General features: G+C 40.4%; 1 protein-coding gene across 3 annotated transcripts in view; it reads left to right on the plus strand.

Annotated features, from left to right (window-relative positions):
* The window catches only part of CACUL1 (CDK2 associated cullin domain 1), a 93,852-nt gene that overhangs the window by 55,681 nt on the left and 17,069 nt on the right, over positions 1 to 21,102 (plus strand). For 2 of the 3 annotated variants that reach the window (XR_012160069.1, XM_073354238.1), the window contains exons 5-6: positions 5,830 to 5,932; positions 18,305 to 18,394. Coding sequence is in view for 2 of the 3 variants with exons in the window: in XM_073354238.1 (XP_073210339.1) it covers positions 5,830 to 5,932; positions 18,305 to 18,394 (193 nt within the window). In the remaining variant the exon portion in view is untranslated. The remainder of the gene's footprint in view (positions 1 to 5,829; positions 5,933 to 18,304; positions 18,395 to 21,102) is intronic. The other variant, XM_073354239.1, reaches the window with a different exon arrangement.

A 21,102-nucleotide genomic window follows, 5' to 3' on the forward strand; every position in this document is an offset into this window, starting at 1 on the left:
TGATGAAGTGAGCTGTAGCTCACGAAAGCTTATGCTCAAATAAATTGGTTAGTATCTAAGGTGCCACAAGTCCTCCTTTTCTTTTTGCGAATATAGATTAACACGGCTGTTACTCTGAAAAGTGACTTCAATGGGACTCTGCATGGATGGAAGGGCCCACTTGGATGGATCAGATTGTGGGACTGGGGCCACACCCAGTGGCCAGTGTTTAAAAGAAGGTACTTGTAACTTAAAACAGGAATAAACTAATGCTTAGAAAGCTTCATATGTATAGTATGAACCTAAGTTACTATTTAGCTTTTCAGAGTAACAGCCGTGTTAGTCTGTATTCGCAAAAAGAAAAGGAGTACTTGTGGCACCATAGAGACAAACCAATTTATTGAGCATGAGCTTTCGTGAGCTACAGCTCACTTCATCGGATGCATACTGTGGAAACATCTGATGAAGTGAGCTGTAGCTCACGAAAGCTCATGCTCAAATAAATTGGTTAATCTCTAAGGTGCCACAAGTACTCCTTTTCTTTTTGAAAAATTTAATTATTACCATGAATGGCCTTTTCTGTATTGTCAAGTTGCATTCAAGTAATGTATTTTGTAAGGATAACAGTATTCGTATTTAACCCCCGCTTCCCCCATGAAGGAGTCAAACAACCTTTTTTCCTGAGAAATCTGTGGTACATATTGAACGTGTTTTTGTTCCTGAGCTCCTTGGCTTGTCTCAGCTTGTCTCCTCAGTATGGCCTAACAGTGTATTTTGCTGTGGTTTGAATGTGTGTACCCACTGAAGTCAATAGCAAAACTCCTATTGACTCCAGTAGTACAGGATCAGGTCCCATGACATGTATGGGAGCATTGAAAATGTAGGAAGTATGTATGCTTGATCAGCTCAGTGTGTTTTCCCGCATATCCTGTAAGGCTCATCTTTATGAGGTGGTGGTGGTAGATTTCCGGAGAAGGGATTGTTGCAGGAGAAGGAATTCTCATTTCTTCCTTTTGCGAAGAGCTGTCATTTATGGTTTTAAGGTTGCTGTTGGTTTACTCTTTGTTTAGGTGTGCTTTTAGGCTGGGCTTTTCTAAGGATCTTAAAGAAGCTAAGCACCTAACTTCCACTGAAATTCGGTGGACTTGGAGTCCTCTGAAATCCCAGCCTTCTTGCACAACTAAACAAAGATCTAGCCAGCAGCAGCCTACATCTGAACTCTTTTGGCTCCTTTGAAAATCCCAGCTTTAAATAATTATCCAGGACACCTAGAACTTAGGTGCATCTTTTTTTAATAAATCCAAATAAAAATAGGATTCACTTCTGGATGCTTACTAAGGGTTTACTACACAACATGCTGTGGGACATAAACTGTGGAATTCAAGTTAAACAAACAAAACATTTCCTATTACTCCCTTAAATTTATAATTTTGGAATATTCTCCTATTTTTGTCTAGACTTTGATTATTCCTTTCTTACATGGATTTGTCCAAATTATGTCATGGCTGAGTCCCAGCAGTTGAAACCCCGTTACATCTCATGTCATGAAGTCAGTCTGAACAAAAGTGTTGGCCCTTCTAGTTTTGACTGCTGAATTTCATCACCACTACAATTCTTCTCAAATATTAGCATTCTTATTTTGGCACCTCCACAAACATTGATGCTCGCTGGATGGAGAATATATTGCATGGATGGTAGTAAAAGTGCTTTTCTTTCACATTTCCTGGTTCACCTTATTAGCACTAACTCAGGTTCACATTTGACATTTTAGTTGCAGTTAACTTTTACAAAAAATCTGCTGGTCTCTTCACTAAAGGGGGTAGGGGGGAGAAAACCCTCCTCCTTGGCCTTTCTGTACTGAAATATTTATCACTTACAGCATAACTACATTTGTGAGAAACAGAAAGTGGATATAGCATGTAAACAGCATTTCCAAGTAAACAAATAGATCATTTATATTCTGTAATATTGCCTGTATGATAGGATACATACGGTAATGTTTTCTGTCACAGCATTATAGAAATTAGAGATACAAAAGCCATCTAATCTTTCCCCCTTGTTGTTTCAGCAGTATTCCCTACTCCCCCCTCCCCCATATTCTGTGTTGCTTTTCCAGTTATAAAACTTAAGTAATGGCATTTCCACCACTTTCCACCATTTCACCACCAAAGAGCGAGAGAGCATGTTGTCTAATTTGTTTAATCATGGCCGAGACAGACTTATTAGAATGCTTTGACTATCTTTCCCCCGCTGTCCCAGTCAGATCTGTTGTTTTCTCAGCTCGGTGTCTCACCCCACCCAGACAAAAATAGTTACTGCTGTGCTTGTTTCTGGCTGTCAGACATCAGCTGTCCGAGTTGGCATGGAAGGGAGACTCTGTATAGATAAATCACTTTAACTGGCTCTAGTCAGCTGGCGAAAAAGATAGGTAAATCTGACATTGCAAATACCATTAATGTAGTACTTTGGGTCTAGCTAGAGTTAGAGTTTACAGTGGCCTAGCTAGCTGATGGCTCCTATACCCGAAAAAACTATATGTTGCATCATTGGCTCCATGCAACTATTTATTGGGAAATTTCAGGGAACAAGGAAATAAGGTCTGACAAAGGGCACACTTGTTAGAACATGAATGTACCAATCTCTTTTAAAGTTCAGCAAAGGGTACATATGAATCTGATTTATGCATAATTTCTGTACTGTAATGCCATGACTAATATTAATTCCACCAGTTTGCATTATTAATTAATGTATTTAGGAATGTTGTACAAGATGTGTCAAATCATCTCTCTGAAGTTATCAATTTGAGCCATGAATGTGATTTGATAAATACCTAGATGGTACTAAACCACCTTGTACTGTAAAAGACATCACTGGAACACTGCATCATTTTTCAAAACTAATTGGGACACCTACTAAAATTATAAAAATAATGGGATCAGATTAAAGTCATAACACCTTTTCTAATGAAGTATAAAAGACGTGTGATCTCTTATCATTGCTATCCTAATTAAAAAGAATGAAAATGCCAATAGCTATAGAGAAATTCTGAGTGTTTTCCTTAGGAAAACTGTAGAACATAATTCATAGTCCAAATCAAATGCAGTATCTTCATGCAGTAAGAAGACCAAAAAAATAAAAAAATAAAAAAAAATGCCACCATGGCTAAATAGCACAGTAAAAGAGGCATTTAGAGGCAAAAAGGCATCCTTTAAAAATTGGAAGTCAAATCCTACTGAGGCAAATAGAAAGGAGCATACTCTCTGGAAAGTCAAGTGTGAAAGTATAAGAAGGCAAGCCAAGAAAGAATTTTGAAGAACAATTAGCTAAGGACACACAAACTAACAACGCATCGTTTTTTTCAATGCATCGGAAGCAGGAAGCCTACCAAAAAGACATTAGGGTGATTGGATGATAGAAGTGCTAAAGGAGTATTCAAGGAAGACAAGGCCATTGTGGAGAAGCTAAATTAATTATTTGCATAGGTCTTCACTGCAGAGGATGTGAGGAAGATTCACACACCAACCATTTTTAGGTAACAAGTTTGAGGAACAGTCGCAGATTGAGGTGTCAGTAGAGGAGGTTTTGGAACAAATTGATAAATTAAACAGTAGTAAATCACTAGGACCAGATAGTGTTCACCCAGGAGTTCTGAAGGAATTCAAATATAAATTGCAGAACTGCTAACTGTGGTGTGTAACCTCTCACGTAAATCAGCTTGTGTACCAGATGACTGGATGGTAGGTAATGTATTGTCAATTTTTAAATTTTAAATTTAAAGGAGATCCTGGCAATTACAGGCCAATAAGCCTAACTTCAGTACCGGGCAAATTGGTTGAAACTATAGTTATGAACAGAATTATCAGACATGTAGATCAGTGGTTTTCAAACTTTTTTCAGTTGTGAACCTCTAAAAAATTTAAAATGGAGGTGTGGACCCCTTTGGAAATTCAACCTGTGGTCTATTGACTCATACCATAGATGTCTTGGACTGAAAACTGACTGAACAGAATTTAGCTATAAATGTTGCACGTGCTCAGCACAGCATTTGACACGGCATGAGAAAGGACGCTAAACTGTGGGTTTCTATGGTTCTAAATGTTTGTTGCCTTTATCAAAATCAATTGGATTTAGGTATTTTTGCAAACTTTACCAGCATCGTTTGAGCAAGGAACCAAGGTGCTTTAAAACACTTAATTGTGGTAAATTAAATCAAAACAAACACTTCAACATTTCAGGTTTTTTTTCCTAAACTCATTTCAAATTTAGGACTGCTATTAACATAAATTACTAAACAAAATTGAACAGGAGTGTTTGTGGCACCTTAAAGACTAACACATTTATCTGAGCATAAGTTAGTCTCTAAGGTGCCACAAGTATTCCTGTTCTTTTTGCGGATACAGATTAACATGGCTGCTACTCTGAAACCTAAACAAAATTGGTGTTTCTGAAATATGGATTTGTGGTGGAAATGGCCCACCTTGATTTTCATACACATTGTAAGGAGAGTGGTCACTTTGGATAAGCTATTACCAGCAGGAGAGTGAGTTTGGGGGGGTGGGGGGGGGCGGAGGGTGAGAAAACCTGGATTTGTGCTGGAAATGGCCCAACTTGATTATCATACACATTGTAAGGAGAGTGATCACTTTAGATAAGCTATTACCAGCAGGAGAGTGGGGTGGGAGGAGGTATTGTTTCATGGTCTCTGTGTATAGAATGTCTTCTGCAGTTTCCACAGTATGCATCCGATGAAGTGAGCTGTAGCTCACGAAATCTCATGCTCAAATAAATTGGTTAGTCTCTAAGGTGCCACAAGTATTCCTTTTCTTTTTGCGAATACAGACTAACACGGCTGTTACTCTGAAACCTGTCAAAATAAATCTGTTTCTGGTCTATTTAATGTATTGCAGATTATGATTAGAGAATAGCAAGTGTATTCTGCTGTAGTATTTCACATTTCCTTTCCTCCGTGGTTCTACTGGGATGGTTGGTTTAAACTCCTAGTTATCTGCAGTGAGATTTATTCCTGGGAATAGGGTGTGTTGATTGGTGCTCCTTTTTTTGCTTGCTAACTGACTCTGTGGCAGCAAAGCAAAAATATTGTAAGGTTAAGTGTAAATAGTGGTTGTGTAGTGGTGGTTTTCTCTTGGAGTAGTTGAATTAAAAACAGTTTACGAAAAAGACTAAGCCAAAAACTTAAATCTGCAGGACCTCCCAACCAGATCATAATTTCAAAGTCAGTCAGTTTTGTTCATAAACTATTTGGCAGTCTTTCATGAAGACTTGTATAATCCTCATGAAACTACCCGTGCTAGCACAAAATCTGCTAACACTCCCTTGCCATGAAGCTGATGAAAAACACTTCAGATGTTTTTTATACACATGCACCCCCCCACCTCACTCCTGTCCTTCAAAAACAAGTAAGTGAGTAGAATTTCGCAGATAACAAATCACATCTTAAACATTTTGATGCCTTTGATAAACACATTATTGCTATAAACATGATATCGACTCCTACTTGGGTATTGTAGTCTGTTCAAAACTATCATTAAAATAAAATGTATTTTGCAGATGCAAACCCCAATTCTGCAAACATGCATGTGCTTAACCTTAAGGATGTCTCATTGGCTTCAGTGGTGCTACTCATGTGCTTAACTTTAAGCATGTTGCATGTTTGTAGAATCAGGGCTCGTTTGTGTAATATGAATCAGATTAGCAAGTAATCTGTTTAGAATTCAAACAATAGCATTATTACAGTTTTTAAATTTGGACTCCATTCGGTGGTAAAGTATATTTGCTTAGTCTGCCATTGTAAAGTCAAATATAAAAACCTTTGTCTGTATTGTTTTCCAGAATAAATTTTACATAGAAACCAAGCTTAACAGAGACTTAAAAGATGACCTTATAAAGCTGTTTACGGAACATGTTGCAGAAAAGCACATTTACAGCCTAATGCGTAAGTAAATTTATTGGACTTTTCTTAAAATGGGGGGCAATCAGATTCTGTCGCAATTCTGGGAAACTATAATATTTTCAAGTGTAGGTTTTAGGAGAAAAAGCAGAATAGGTAGGAATAAAATGGCAAAGAACTAGAGGATTTAAATACAGATTCCAAGAACAGTACTTAAAATAAGATTTAAAGATAAGGGAATGGGTGCCATACTGTGGGGTTTTTTTGGGTCTCCCAGTAAAAATGCAGTGTAATAAGGTTGGTTATTTATAAAGGTATAAATTTAGTAATGTTCTAGGACAGTGATTCCCAAACTTGTTCTGCCGCTTGTTCAGGGAAAGCCCCTGGCGGGCCGGGCCGGTTTGTTTACCTGCTGCGTCCGCAGGTTCGGCTGATCGTGGCTCCCAGTGACTGCGGTTCGCTGCTCCAGGCCAATGGGAGCTGCTGGAAGTGGCGGCCAGTACGTCCCTCGGCCCGCGCCGCTTCCAGCAGCTCCCATTGGCCTGGAGCAGCGAACCGCGGCCACTGGGAGTCGTGATCGGCTGAATCTGTGGTAAACAAACTGGCCCAACCCGCCAGGAGCTTTCCCCGCACAAGCGGGGAACCACTGTTCTAGGAGGAAGAATGAGGCATATTAGTGCCAAAACAACAATTACGCTTTCACAAACATCATTTTGTGTAGATGTCACTGTTCTCTAAGTACTTCATGCTAAAGATGTCCATCTTACGATTATGAGGACATAATATTTTATTGTCCAGCTGCCTATGCTCTTTTCTAGTTTCAATATCAAAATGCTAAGTAAAATGTGACTGGTGTGGTGTGGTTGGAGGAATCAAGTGCCCAGGTGTTAAAGAGGGTGTACAGCAAGAGGAGAACCACATCTCCCTTCCCACCCCACCAATTAAGAAAAAGTTGGGGGATGGACAAAGTAGTGGCTAGTGTAGCCTTAGTGTACCCACATAAATCTCCAAGCACAGCCCCTCTTCCCACCAGATACAAATCAAGACATCCACCCACACAACACAATCAGCATACCAAATAACCTCAAACACACACAGTCCCTTATGTTAATACAGATCACTCATTTGCCACATGCACAAATCCACACAACTCTCCGGGCATAACACAACCAGCACACCCAGTGTAACCAAACATCACTCTGAAGCATAAAATGTCTGAATCAGTATGTAGCATAGAAAGATTTACAAGCATGGTTGACCGTTCTTTTTGTTCAGAATATCACCGGGTTCAATGATCACTGGGATTCATGGTCTGTTACAATCCGGTTTTTAAGTTCTCAGCCTCTTTTGGCTCTCTTATCACACATTACTTTACAAATTACACCCATACGACAGCATGGGCTTTCAGCTACTAGTGTGATTTAATTTAGTATGACCTTCTGTAAGGCAATAAGCTCTGTAGCACACTAGTTAACATTTTTAGAAAATAAATTTCTGATCTCTCTTGCCATATAATTTTTCTGTGAATTATAATTGCAATATCAAAAGCAATGTACAAATAACAGAAAAAAGAATTTACCAGGTAACACACGTGACTTTTTCCTTTGATTACCATAGGGTCTCTCTGTCTTTCTTCGCTACTGCTTTGTGATGAGTTGCAGAAATCAAATTAAAAGAAAATATTGGAAAAAGATAAAAAAAATAAAAAACTGCAGGAAGTAGAGAAACCTACTGTATGGCTTTGTGTGAAGTAGGGTTGCCAACCCTGAAAGATTGTCCTGGAGTCTCCAGGAATTAAGGGAAGCAGTGGGGGCAAAAGATCTATCTGGCTTTAAGATTAAACTTGATAAATTTATGGAGGAGATGGTATGATAGGATAACATGATTTTGGTAATTAAATATTCATGGTAAATAGGCCTAATGGCCTGTGATGGGATATTAGATGGGGTGGGATCTGAGTTACCCAGGAAAGAATTTTCTGTAGTATCTGGCTGGTGAATCTTGCCCATATGCTCAGGGTTTAGCTGATCGCCATATTTGGGGTCGGGAAGGAATTTTTCTCCAGGGCAGATTGGAAGAGGCCCTGGAGGTTTTTCGCCTTCCTCTGTAGCATGGGGCATGAGTCACTTGCTGGAGGATTCTGTGCTCCTTGAAGTCTTTAAACCACAATTTGAGGATTTCAATAGCTCAGACATAGGTGAGAGGTTTTTCGCAGGAGTGGGTGGGTGAAATTCTGTGGCCTGCGTTGTGCAGGAGGTCAGACTAGATGATCATAATGGTCCCTTCTGACCTTTGTATCTATGAATTAAAGGTTAATCTTTAATTAAAGATTGTCATGTGATGAAATCTCCAGGAATACATCCAGCCAAAATTGGCAACCCTAGTGTGAGGTGCACTGTTAATGGACTGCATTTATTTAGTCTCACCACTCAGCTTATTAGAACTAGGCCATTTAACATCTTGTGTTATATTTTTAAACCTTTGACAAACTTCTTACTGTGATCTGACTTTCTTATATCCTGACTGTAGTAGTGGTTTTTTTTTAAAATCAAAGATTAAAAAGTGGTATCTTGACAAAATTTTAAACTTCCTACAGTATCCCTGGAAGTAACTGAGTACATGCATACAGTAGGGAAATTGAGAAACATCTTGCAGTAACCTTCACAAATATTTTCCAGTCATTCTAAAATTTAATGCCAGAATAAAGGAATTACCCCTTTATATTTTAAAGACTGTGTAACAAAAACAATATTATATCGTACCTCAGTGACTACCTACGGTTTGACTCAATATCTTTACATAAATTGCATTTTTTAATTTAAAAAAATAATTTGGATGTCCGATTACCTGCTACTACAGTTCAGCAAGACAATTCATGAGAATAAATGTTCAAAATAGGCATCTACTTAGGGAAATAAGGTAACTTTAATTTGAGGCCCTCTTGGAAGATTTAATTTTCTAATATATTTGAAAAAGTTTTGATAAGACGTTGAAGCTGTCATTTTTTTTAACACTTCTCCCCTCCCTCCCCCACCTCCCCAAACACACACGCACACGGCCAATCTATCAATATGAAAAATGCTTGGAGATTATATATTCTAAGCTCAACACAAAGGAATAACTTTTATTTTTACTTTTAAAATTTGTTCATCTTTTTAATGCATTTTTGTTGATGGTATCTTGTCATCCTATTGAAGGCTAAAAGTTGAAATTTCTATTTCAAATCCCATTCAAGAGGGGAAATGAGTGTAGTTTAAGTTTAATTGATTTGTAAAGTGCTCCTGCACAAAGGCACTGTTTAAAAAAAAAAAAAAAAAAAAGGGATAAATGGTGTGGAGCTTTCTGCCTTTAATATGCTGTGAAGGCAAAAGTCCCATTGACTGAGGCTTTGTCTACACTAGCACTGTCGTTGGTCAGGGGTATGAAAAAACATACCCCTGACAGTGGGCTGCTGGTGAACCGGCTGTTGGGGGAGGCTAACTCCCAGCCCATCCCGTTCTGACTGAGGCCCCACCAATCATCCTTCCCTTCTGCCTCCCCTCCCCCACAGGAACCCAGAGCAACCCCGTGGCCTCACCGCAACAGCCCCAAGCACCCGCAGCTCCAGACGGGCCCTCAAACCCAGCCTCGGAGCGCCCCCAGCCCCAGAGCTCCGGGTGGCATGGCTGCAGCCCCCTCATTCCTGAGCTCTGGGCGGCACACCAGCCACCCCAGCCCTAACCAGCCTGGGCTATGGAAGAGCAGGAACTGGGAAGGAACTGCAGGAAGGGGTGGACCGTGGGCAGGGTCACACCAGGCTGTTTGGGGAGGCACAGCCTCTCCCAGACTATGATACCCACTGCCCATGCCCCTGTCGGATATAAGTTTCACAGACAAAAGCGCTGGTGTGGACAGCGCTATGCCGACGTAGCTAACACCGCTTGTAGGGGTTGGTTTAATTATGCCTGCAGGAGAGCTCTCTCCTGCCGGCAAAGAGGGGCTATACAGGAGACCTTACAGCCCAATAGCAGTACAGTTCCACAGTGTAGACATAGCCTAAAATAGGGCCTGCTTCTGAACCCATATAGTTGGAGGTGAGAAGAGAATAATTAGAACTCTGATCTTACTTGGAATCCTCTAACACACCTAGGCAGTTGGGGGTGCAATGGGTTCTGAGTTAAAGCCTGTAGTTGAGCCAGGGGTTGAACTTGAGCTGCTAACTAGTGTTAAAAGCTGAATTGATGTGTCTTCGCTGCTATTTTGATCAGAGTTAAGAACACGCTTTTTATGTAGTGTAGGCATACCCTGAGTTGTTGTTTGTGGTGGGTCTGAATTGAGAGTCACTGAAGGAAAAAGGAAACACCTGCATATGGGACACAGTCTTTTATGATCAGTGCAGGATGGGGCCTACACTCATCCTTGCTTTGCAGAAAAAGCATAAAATAAATGAGCTTTATGCAGATTTCTGGCCATGTTTTGCCTGTGCTCATACCCGTTCAACCTGATTGTCTTCGCAAAAATACATGGGTGTAACTGGTTGCAGACTTTGGCCCTTAGTGTGCTATTTCTGGACATAGTATCATAATTTAAAAAAATACTATATAGATGCGCATACACAGCTGTGTACCTATGTATAAGTATATGAAATTACACAAACAGAAATAATTGTCATGTCAGAGCTCTTTAAAGTAGAGCCACATAAACTGAGTGAATAGAACCATATTATTTTTCTTATGCGAGCTAAAGCTGGCTTCATTTGATAAGGCCGCTATATTAAATGATTAATGGAGCATTTACTAAATGCAAAACTACTTACCTGGGTATAACAAGGAGAGATGAAACATCTTATTTACACAAAGCTTTGGTGGTAATGAGTGATGCAGATAATTTGTTCTCTTTTTATTTCATGAAAAAATCTTGTTTGTTGTTGATGGCATTTATGCATGAGATTATTATAAGTAACAAAATCCAGAAATGAGTAATAGTCACTAATCTAAACCACAATCACTTTCTTTATACTGTAAACCCAAATACAGGTCATTTGAAAGGCTTACTGTTGTCATTCTTTTCAAACGCACTAATAAACAAATCTCCAGTCCTTCACTTTACAATAAATTGAGATAGAAGATCGTCTTGTTCCTTCATGCGCTGTGTGAGTGATATGTCCCATTTGAAATGATAGGAATAAAATGTTTTCTGATAATAGAACACCTATTATCCCTCCCAGTTTGGTCACTGACATTTTAAAGTGGATTGTAGTTCAGGAAGCCAGGCTTTTCTACAGGTTTAATTGGAAACCTCTCCAGACAGTCATGGCTTACAGCTATGCCTTGTGTCCAGAAGAATCTTTAAAAGTTATTACTTTGTTGGGTGACATCACTGTTGACTGATGGCATAATAGGTACCTGAAAATCTATGGTCCATTTGCAACTTCTTATATCTGCAAACATATCCAGCTGCCGCCTTCAGTGGCAAAAAAAGTTTTTTTAAGTGACAATTGAGGGTTCTCATCTTTGATGTGAACAACTCCTTGGCACCTCCAGGAGGAGCTCACTGCAACCCTAAAGTAGAAAGCTCAGCTGTACTAATTTCAGTTGGTCTACTAAAGAACAAGCTAATAAGGAACAAACTGGATTTGGAAGAGTATCTAAGGCAAAATAATTCTGATTATTCTCAGTCTGGAGCAGTGCTGCTCACTAACTTGTTTGGCTGGGGTATGTTAGATTCTATTCTTGGGGCACCACCAAGAGCCTCTGTAAGTGTTGGCATCGTACACTGTCTTGCTGACTTTCACCATTCCTGTTTTCATGTGCATATTCTCCCCTTCCCTTCGTGTCTGTATCTGAGCTGAAGAATTTTCAGAGAGTTAATTGTATTTGGGAGAAACCTACCCTTGTAAAACATGTGATAATGCCTGCCATTTGGTGCAGTCTGGTGATTTCCAAAGACAAAAAGATTTCCCTTCAAACACATCATTTTGATCCAAAGATAAAGCACTCCCGTCTTGAGGAATCATTTAGCTGTAACTAGAGGAGGAGATCTGCTCCACCAGAGGAAAGAAATTAATTTCTTCCACATAGCTTCCCAGTTGCTACTTCCCTTTTCCACGGGTGCGGGGGTCAGGGGGGATTGGACGGAGGCTGAATCTTCATGTTTTCCCTTCACTCACCTGTCCTCTTATATAAATGGATGAGAAAGGGAAACATCCAGCTGGCTGTTAATATAGGTGTGTGACAGAGTGTACCACTCATGCTGAGGAAGTACTATAAGGAAAGAGAAACGTTGGCTGCAATCACTCTTTTACTGATATAAAACTCTTTAGTCAGATTTCAAACCAGAAGTGCAAGATCTGAATAAAGATGGACCCCAGAAACAGAGAATCAGAGTCTAGGCATGAAAATACGTGCACAAAATTATACTAATTGTTTACAATATAGTTCAACACTGATTTTTATCTAGCCCCACACTTCTTTAGTCTGTGCTTTCCCAAGTCATAACATATACCTAGACAGTCATACGATTAGCTAATCAAAAGCTACTCATTTATTTGACAGATTTGTTATCTACAGGCTGACTCACTATAATAGCAAGCAGGCATTTGTTTTATGTAGTACTCAGGTTCAAGATTTAATTTACTTGAGTGCATTGAAAGTAAATATTTACCTGAAAAGACACATCTTGATCAAAAGCCAAAGCCAATATTTCTGTCATTGGTTGTCACAAAAATAACTGTGGCATGGATTTGTGTGATTTACATTTTGAAGTCTGAGAGTCTGACATTTCGCTCTCAGGGGTCTGTGGTTCTTTTGCCCTGACACTGGAACCCCTCCCCATCTCCAAGAATTCTTACTTGTGAAACATTTAATTGATCCTATGATATATTTTAGTCAGAGTTGTCTTTTACGTCGGACAGTGTTATTTCTTTTTCCCAGTCATGTTCCCCCAGACTCAGAAAGGGGTGGATTTAAAGCTGTTCACCTTTTCATTTTTAAAAAGGGCAGGAGTTCTTTCATAATCGCATATGAGAAAAGAGTTCGTTTTAAAAGGTCTCCTATGACGAACATAGGGGGAAAGTGCTTCAACTGTAAAAATTTCAAAGAGGAAGCAGAAAAATTGACCTAGAAGCTGAATAAGTTCAGCGATGGCTCTTTGCAAAAGAAATCCACTCAGATCATCCCTTCTTGCTTCTGATATGGAATTAAAAAGCATAAACGCCATATGAAAATACAGAAAAAACTAAGGCAGTTGGAGGCTGGTACATGTTGCAGGGAAAGGGGTTTTTCACTTTTTGATACCTCAGTTAATGGACAGGCAGGAAAGGGTGTGTTACTTGATTTGCACTCCAGCGAATTACTAACAGATGTGTAACTCTATACTGTCATCAGCGAGCTCATTAATGTTGGTGGAACAAAATGTACTGATTTGTTCTTAGTTAACTAAGAAAGAAGGCAGTAGAGTGACTCACTGTCTTACAGTGATATGTCCCATGCTCAGCTTTTATATATGGGAAGAGGGACTATGCAAAATACTCGGAGAAAACTGGACAGTACTTAATGTCAAGATCAATGCCTGAATGGGCTGCTATGGCAGAGAAGCTGGTATCTTCCCCCACCTCACCTTTTGGAACAGGCAGGCAGAACTCAAAATTAATCAGATGGAAGGATCTTGCTATCTTCCAGTGATGACCTCTCTTTTTTCTCCAGTTTGACTCTTCCCTCTCAAGGGGTCAGCTATGGGAAAGCTACCTGCAGCTGCGCTGGCAGAGCAAACTAGAAAAAGGGCCTGAAAAGAATATCTACGTTTTTGGTTTCCAGGCTGCCAAGAGGGATGGGGAATGCACAACAGTCTCATGGGTGCCCCCATGTAAAGCCCTGCAAATCCATGGATATCCACTTTATATTCGGGGATATCCGCATCCATAGATGCAGATGCGGATGTCCACGAACCATTTTTGTGGATCGGACGTGGATATAAATTTTGTATCTGCGCAAGGCTATAAATATAGGATCTCAAAGGCGGGGAAGCAGCTGTCAGCCTATATTCCATCACTCTTTCCCCCTCCTCCCCCCATCTACTTACTTTACAGAAGCAGCTGCCTCCCTCTAAACTTCCGTGATACGGCAAAAATGAAGTCGGGAGAGGTTTCCTAGATAGCTTGGCTGCTTAAACCATGGTGATAGGCGCATGGGGGATTTTGCTGCCTCTCTTGATCTATCACCCCCCCCCCCCTTCTGTGTATATTTGCGGGGAGAGAGAATATAGGCTGCTTCCCTGTCTTCCAGATCCCACTCTTCCCACCACCACCCCTTCCCCCCCCCCCCCGCCCCTGGCATACAGAGAAAGGGGAGGTGATAGGTCAAGAAGCAGTTGTCTACAGCTCATAACCTATGAGGCTGCTTTCCTGCCTTCCAGATCCTCATAGACTATGAGCTGCAGACAGTGGCTTCTTGATCTATTATTTCCCCTTTCTCTGTATGGGGGGTGATGGATATAGGATCTCAAAGATAGGGAGGCAGCCTCATAGGCTTTGAGCTGCAGACTGCTGCTTCCCTGCCTTTGAGATCCTACAGTACACACACACACGCACAGATGGTCCTCTGAGAGGCACTGTCAGCGTGCTGCTGCGGAGGCGGTGCGGATGCAGATAGAAATAAAAGATGAAGTGCAGGTCGCAGGTTGGATGCAAGTTGATTCTTGCTGATGCGGATCGGATGCGGATCCACATTTTTGTATCTGCACAGGGCACTACCCCCAAGCTTGCTTTACCTTTAAGATAGGGTTGGTACTGCTCCCACTTTCCTTTTCACTCCTACCTCAATGCGGAAATTAATCTCTTGTAAGAAAGGAACTATTTTTATTCTTCATTTAGATGACTTGGGCCCAGCAGCTGTGCTGTCTCAAAATCAGTACAGTTTGAGTTAATAATCCAGAAAAGCTTTCTTAGTGAGCTATTTTGTAGCTTTAAAGGCTGGTGCAATCTGCCTACCAAAAACAAGTGGTAAAAAATATTTGACTAGTCAAGGTGTAATAAGGTTTGGGGAGGAAAGCACAAATTCACTTCTGTTAATGAGAGGATTGATCTCCAGGTGAACTTGCTAATGAAATTCCTTTATAAAAAGGCGGGTGCAGTAATCAATAAACCAGCACAGAGATTACTGTTCACTTTTCTTGCCACGTATTGTGGATGCATCTGGTTAAATCTTCAAATACTACATATTGTGGAACAGAATTATACCTCAATTTGAAAAAGAAATGTTTTTATGGGAAAATATCTAAACTAGTATGGAAATACTGTAGTCAGCAACTAAAATCATGTTTAAGTCTAAACATCTCCAAGCTATGGGTTAGTCATGCAAACAGTCCTAAGTTTCAGGACTAATTCCATTGACTTCAGTGCAAGTTAAGCACCACTAGTGTAAGTTTGCAGGTTGATTCATGAGCTGTCATCTCGTATGACGGTGGGGTCCCACCTGTGGTCCAGTGTCCATTTGTGCACCTCAAGTGTCTAAGCTGTGCCCTTAGGCAACTGTGTCACTGAGGAAAAAAATTGTATTTTGTGTGTTCTATAAGCTGTACCCCATGATTTTTAAACAGTGTTTGAATCAGCCCTATCATTGCAGGGGGCCTGTAGGGGATAGCACTTCTCTAGCTGCCTCCCATTGTTTCCTCAGCAGCCCCAGGATTAGCTCTAATGAGAACTGGGAGCACTTTGAGCAGTTACTATCCCTTTGTTAGCTTCTCTGCTGGCTTCTTGCTGCATTGTAGGGGTTGAGGAATGAGGTGCATACTCACTTACCAAATTGTGAGAGCCCCAGGGAGAACACAGCAGTTTGACTCTGCCGTATCTAAGGGAAGGAATGCCTGTTGATGGATGGCTCCCCTTTCTCCTCCTCCTACAGCCATGCAGGGTAGCCCAGGAGAGGGAGGGGAAAAAAGCTGAGAACAAGCAACCAATTATATCTCCCTTATTCTCTGCCCCAGCCCTATCACAGATGAAAGCAGCTTGGGGGGCTGTTCTGACTTGCACCTGGTGGAGTGTAATGTGATCCAGCCATGCTTCCTCTCTCGTTCCCCCCCAACATGCCTTCTGTACCATGGTCAGAGAGCTGTAATAGCCAACATTGTTGGCTCTACATCTGTTAGAGACCCACCCATACAGCGTTTTGCTTGGATCAGATGTGCCTTAAGAAAAAGATGTTTTGTGTCTCTGGGCACTTTTTGTTTTCCATAATGTGAAAGCAAATATATAAAAGGTATGATGGGATGAACTCTGAAACAAATTTATAAACCAGAGATTTAGTATCTGACTAGGGTGACAAGACAGCAAGTGTGAAAAATCAGGACGGGGTGGGGCGTGCGGGGTGGGGTGGGTAATAGGAGCATATATAAGAGAAAGACCCAAAAATCAGGACCGTCCCTATAAAATCGGGACGTCTGGTCACCCTATATTCGACTCTGATTTTATTTTATGTGATCAGAGGCATCTAAGTAATTTGCAGCTTGAAGAATGTTTTATGCACCTGTTTAGGGAGCTTGCTTTCCTGACTTCTCTCTGATTGATAGGAACATAACATTTGGCGATACCATTTTTCTCTGTAATAATATTCTGTCTGTCCTCCCCCATTGTGTAAAATTGCCTGTGATGAGTGTTAGTCCTGCTCAAGTATGTTTAAATATCTCTAGCTGTTGCAGCCTATGTGGGATATAAGATCAAACACTACTACAAAGCAAGATTGGCTATTGGGTTTCCTTTAATGAAGTCAGTGAATTATGTCCAAATGGTTTGAAGATACTGTCAGATGCCATGTATTCAGCTGCTTTTAGCTGTGAATGTTCTGGCTTTTGTTGAGTTTATGTTCATTTTAATGTTTAAATGTTTACCTTTGATGTGATTATTCTTTTTAAATAGTCTTCTCAAAAGTTTTAAGGAGGAACTGAAAAAGCCATTTAAAACTAAATCCAGTACACATACGTTGGTTCCATTTTAGATAGAATCATTTTACAATTGCACCTAAACGTCTGATGGCTAGGCTTGTGTTTTAGATGCATGATATATCTATAGCTTAATCTCTTCTAGATCATATTTAGATATTGCTACACATTGTAATAAAGTCTTGTTCCCTAGGTGACATCACTTTAGGCAGCTTTCCTGACTAGCCTAGGTACTGCTGCAGGGAAAATCTGTTGAGGAAAGGTTTCAAATGTCTCATTGAATGCAAGTCACAGTCCTTTCAAAACTTCCAGATTTAAAGGGACACTGTTCTTTTTAAAATCACACTTCTGTCAGAGACAAATTTACCTATAATAGTTACAAATAGCACTTTGGATTACTGTAATTGAAAGATTAAAGAAAGAGATTTCTCTTGTCAGTTTCCACTGTTTTATACAGGTCTTTTATACCACAGAAGAAGGAAGAACTTTAAAAAAAAAAAAAAAAAAGCAGTGGTTATAAGTATGGTGACTGCCATCTTGACCAATATTGGGTATTGAACTGGGGACGCTCTACAGCTAAAAACATATGTTTCCAAAGTGTGAGCTAAAGGGACAGGACCGTGCGCTGTGGATCGGGCAGAGAGAGGAGTGTGTAACACATGCTGACCAGTGGCTTCTGGAAACATACAAACATGGCAGGAAGGGCTTGGGGCAGATGTAGCTCTTTAACAAAATGAATTACAAGTAGTTCATGTTGTAGTTTATACAGGTACAACATTAATCAAATCCACCTCATGTTAAAAACTGATGCCGCATAATATGCTTAATAATAACAGTACCAAATCAACTATCCAAAGAAAAAATGCAGTTATTGATAGTGTCTCTCGGTTACATATTAAGCCAATAAGTGCATCAAGAATGAAAGATAAATATTCTCTCCTATTTAAAAAAAAAAGAAAAAAAAGAAAGAAAGTACTCTTGCTTATAGCTGATTTTTAAAAAAAACTTTGTTTCAGGGTGAGTGTTCATGTTTGGACTTCAAATCCAGAGCAGATATTGTTGCCAGGATGGTAAATGTCTTAAAACAGTTATTAGTGGAAATTCTTATGCTTACCATAGCACTGTGAATGTTACCGCTAAAAATAAGTTGCATTTACTTCAGTTCTGTTGCAGAGTCATTGAAACACAGTTACTTGCCTGTTTTCCCTTACAAGTCCTATATGCTTAGCTGTAACAGGAGAAAGATAAAGTATTATTTCACATTTTTGCCACACATAACTTTATATCGTATATTGCACTTTAATTAAAAGGTTATACAGTACTTACATCTGTAAGAATACAGTTCTCACTCATTTGTCTCTCACTTGGTTTCCTCATTATGAACATCAGGTGACAGACAGAGCAGGAAAAAATAACTTACTTTCTTTTAACTGCCAAAAATATATGCAGAGAACCTAAAGTATTTGATCAAGAAAATGGCTAATCAGGCTTCTCTTTTCATTTCAGCTTTACTTTTAGAAGCTCAGTCAACACCGTTTCAAATAACCCCTTCAACCATGGCAAATATTGTGAAAGGCCTGTATACACTTAGACCAGGTAAATATTCATTGCTTCCTTTTGGAATCTCCCATCATTCTATAGTGCCAAAACATTCCACAAACTGGAATATTATGTATCTTTAAAAAGGTAGTTTCATGATCTTATCTGTCAGCCAGTGTTCAGCTGTGTTGTGTAATGTCCCAGCAAAGCCTTTGTTATGAATGCAGTAGATCTATATTGTGAACTGCAGGAGGACTAATTCTTGCATTGGGCTCCCACCTTCACTTAAATAGTTTAAAATAAGAGAGGGGAAACTGAAGCAAGAGCACTGTGCTTCTTTGTATTACTATAAGGGGATGAGGCTGCTCAATGGGACAATCATGACAAATATTCAAAAACAAGATAGATAAAACAGTGGGAATGATATGGCCTTTCCATCTATGATGCTGTGGTGATTACAGAAGTAATTTTGCTAAAACAAATAAATAATTCATTTATTTCATTGTAAAGTTTTATTTTGCCCTTGGGTAAAATGTATATAATGTGGGCTTCAAGTCCAACATTAGTTATCTCAACAAGCCTAGAAAAGTGTGGTGTGTGAGGGTATGTCTACACTGCGATAAAAGACCTTTGGCACTGTTGCAGATGGCCTGGGTCAGCTGTCTTGGGGCTGTGGCGGCAGGGCTATCAAATTGCAGTGTAGATGTTTCCATGAGTGGAGAGGGTCTCAGGGCCTGGGCTCCAGCCCAAGTGTCTAAACTGCAATTTTCAGCCCTGCAGCCCGGGCTCTGTGAGTCGTAAGTCAGCTACCCAGGCTCTGAGACTCGGTGCCAGAGGTTTTTTATGGGAGTGTAGACGTACTCTGAGATTTTTCATGGCATTAGAAATTTAATATGAAATTGAGAAGGTACTGTAAAGTATAATTTGGAAACTGAAGGGAGCCCTGGTCAAGGGACAGTATTCCCAAGGAGTTTAACAGTACAGCAGCAGGTAATTTAAAATAACCATTAGTCACTGGTATGTGTAGTTTGCCATGTGGTGAGCTCTGCAGTTGTTATAAGACTTAATAGGCATATAATAAAATATGTAATTCTAACAATATTGTAATGAACGTGTATTCATATGCTTTAGTTAGTGACCAGGTATAGTCTCTGCTGTAAATCTCTACTGTCAACAGCATCTAACTGGCGATGAGGAGAGGAAATGTTTTGGGCATTCTGTGAAGTTCCCGGAATGAACATCGGTCATGCTCCTTTATTTTTCTGCTTCAAAAACACAAATACCAAAATGGGCCTGGTTTTCCTCTTACCTACAATGCCAGTTTTAGCTCCATGGAGTTATTCTATTGTTTTGTACTGGTGTAACTGCGAAGAGGATCGTATCCAGGTGCCATCACATCTTCTTTTCTATGGAATTGCCACTCAAAGAACCAGACATGACAAAGAGGAAGCTTTATGAAAACTTCAGTCTGGCGTGTATGAGGGCCAGTATTGTGGTGGTCAGACTATCTACAGAATTCACACAGTTAACACTCTTCGCAGGCATGTCTTATTTTTATCAAACATTAAAAAATATAAGGAGGTAGGGGAAGGAAACTGGTGATGACTTTCATCTTTACCCTCTTTTACTTTTCAGTGCTGGAGAAGGAAAATGTATTTAAAAAGAGCACAAAGCATGATTTCATTCTAAGTTGAGCCGATCTGTAAGATTTTGATATTACTATCCTATTTTATATCCCAAAAGACAAGAGTATTGAAAACCTTACAAAGCCTGTCAAGATTAAATGGAACTTGCCTTGCCTTTTCCTTCACAGACAAAGTTTAGTTTGGTTCGGTACTGTCATTTCCCTCTCAGATTTTCAGTATTCTTACTGTGTTCCAAAGGCTATTTAAATAAGATTGTTACCAGGTCATGAAAAATCACCTGGCTAGTGTTGAGTAGGAAGACCTAAGCCATTGATTTCTGCAGAATTTAAGTTTTCCCTTAAAAATGGTAAAGCTGTCAGTTACCAGCTGCTCCAACATCTGTGGAAGTCCTCTTGCAAGCCCCAACCTCAGTCCTCATATGACAGATTGCTCAAGCCATTCCATTATTTGACCAAAATAACTGACAACCAGACGGGACTGTACAAACCGCCCTCTCTCTGCACCATCCTAACATGAAGTGATTGGATTTTGTATTGCCAGATGTTTAAAAATCACGAGTTGTTGTCTCGGAGTCACCGGGCGATGCTCTGGAACTACTCCGTATAAAGCCAGTCAGGACTCTGGGGGAGCATGTCTCCTCTCTCTGAGCATACTGTTGCCAGGGGAAGACACCTACACAGCTTCGACCTTCCTTGATCTGACCTTGGAGCATTCAGCATCCCCTTCCATGCCGTGCGCTTCCTGCAGCGAGTCCGCCCGGGCGGGACTCCTGGGGAAGCCAGAGGGCCCTGCACCCCAACTTTGCAGTCAGATGTGACTCTCAGCCAGTGTAAAACAGAAGGTTTATTAGTCAACAGGAACACAGCATAGAACAGAACTTGTTAGCATGGAAATTAGTGACTTTCGGCCAAGTCCAAGTTGGGGAGTCCTGGGCCCGGAAGCCCTGGACTCCCCCTTTTCCAGTCTCCTCAAGCAGACTGCCAGCTTCCAGCAACCTGACCTCAGACACCTCCGTTGCTGCTGCTTGTCTTTGTCTCGCTTCTTGGGCAAAGAGTCATCTGGTCGTTACCTGGTTGCATCCCCTCCTGGGTTTCAGGTTGTGAAGGGCACCGGTCATAG

This window comes from Lepidochelys kempii, chromosome 7 (assembly GCF_965140265.1).
Source record: "Lepidochelys kempii isolate rLepKem1 chromosome 7, rLepKem1.hap2, whole genome shotgun sequence".
In the NCBI taxonomy this organism is placed as follows: Eukaryota; Metazoa; Chordata; order Testudines; family Cheloniidae; genus Lepidochelys; species Lepidochelys kempii.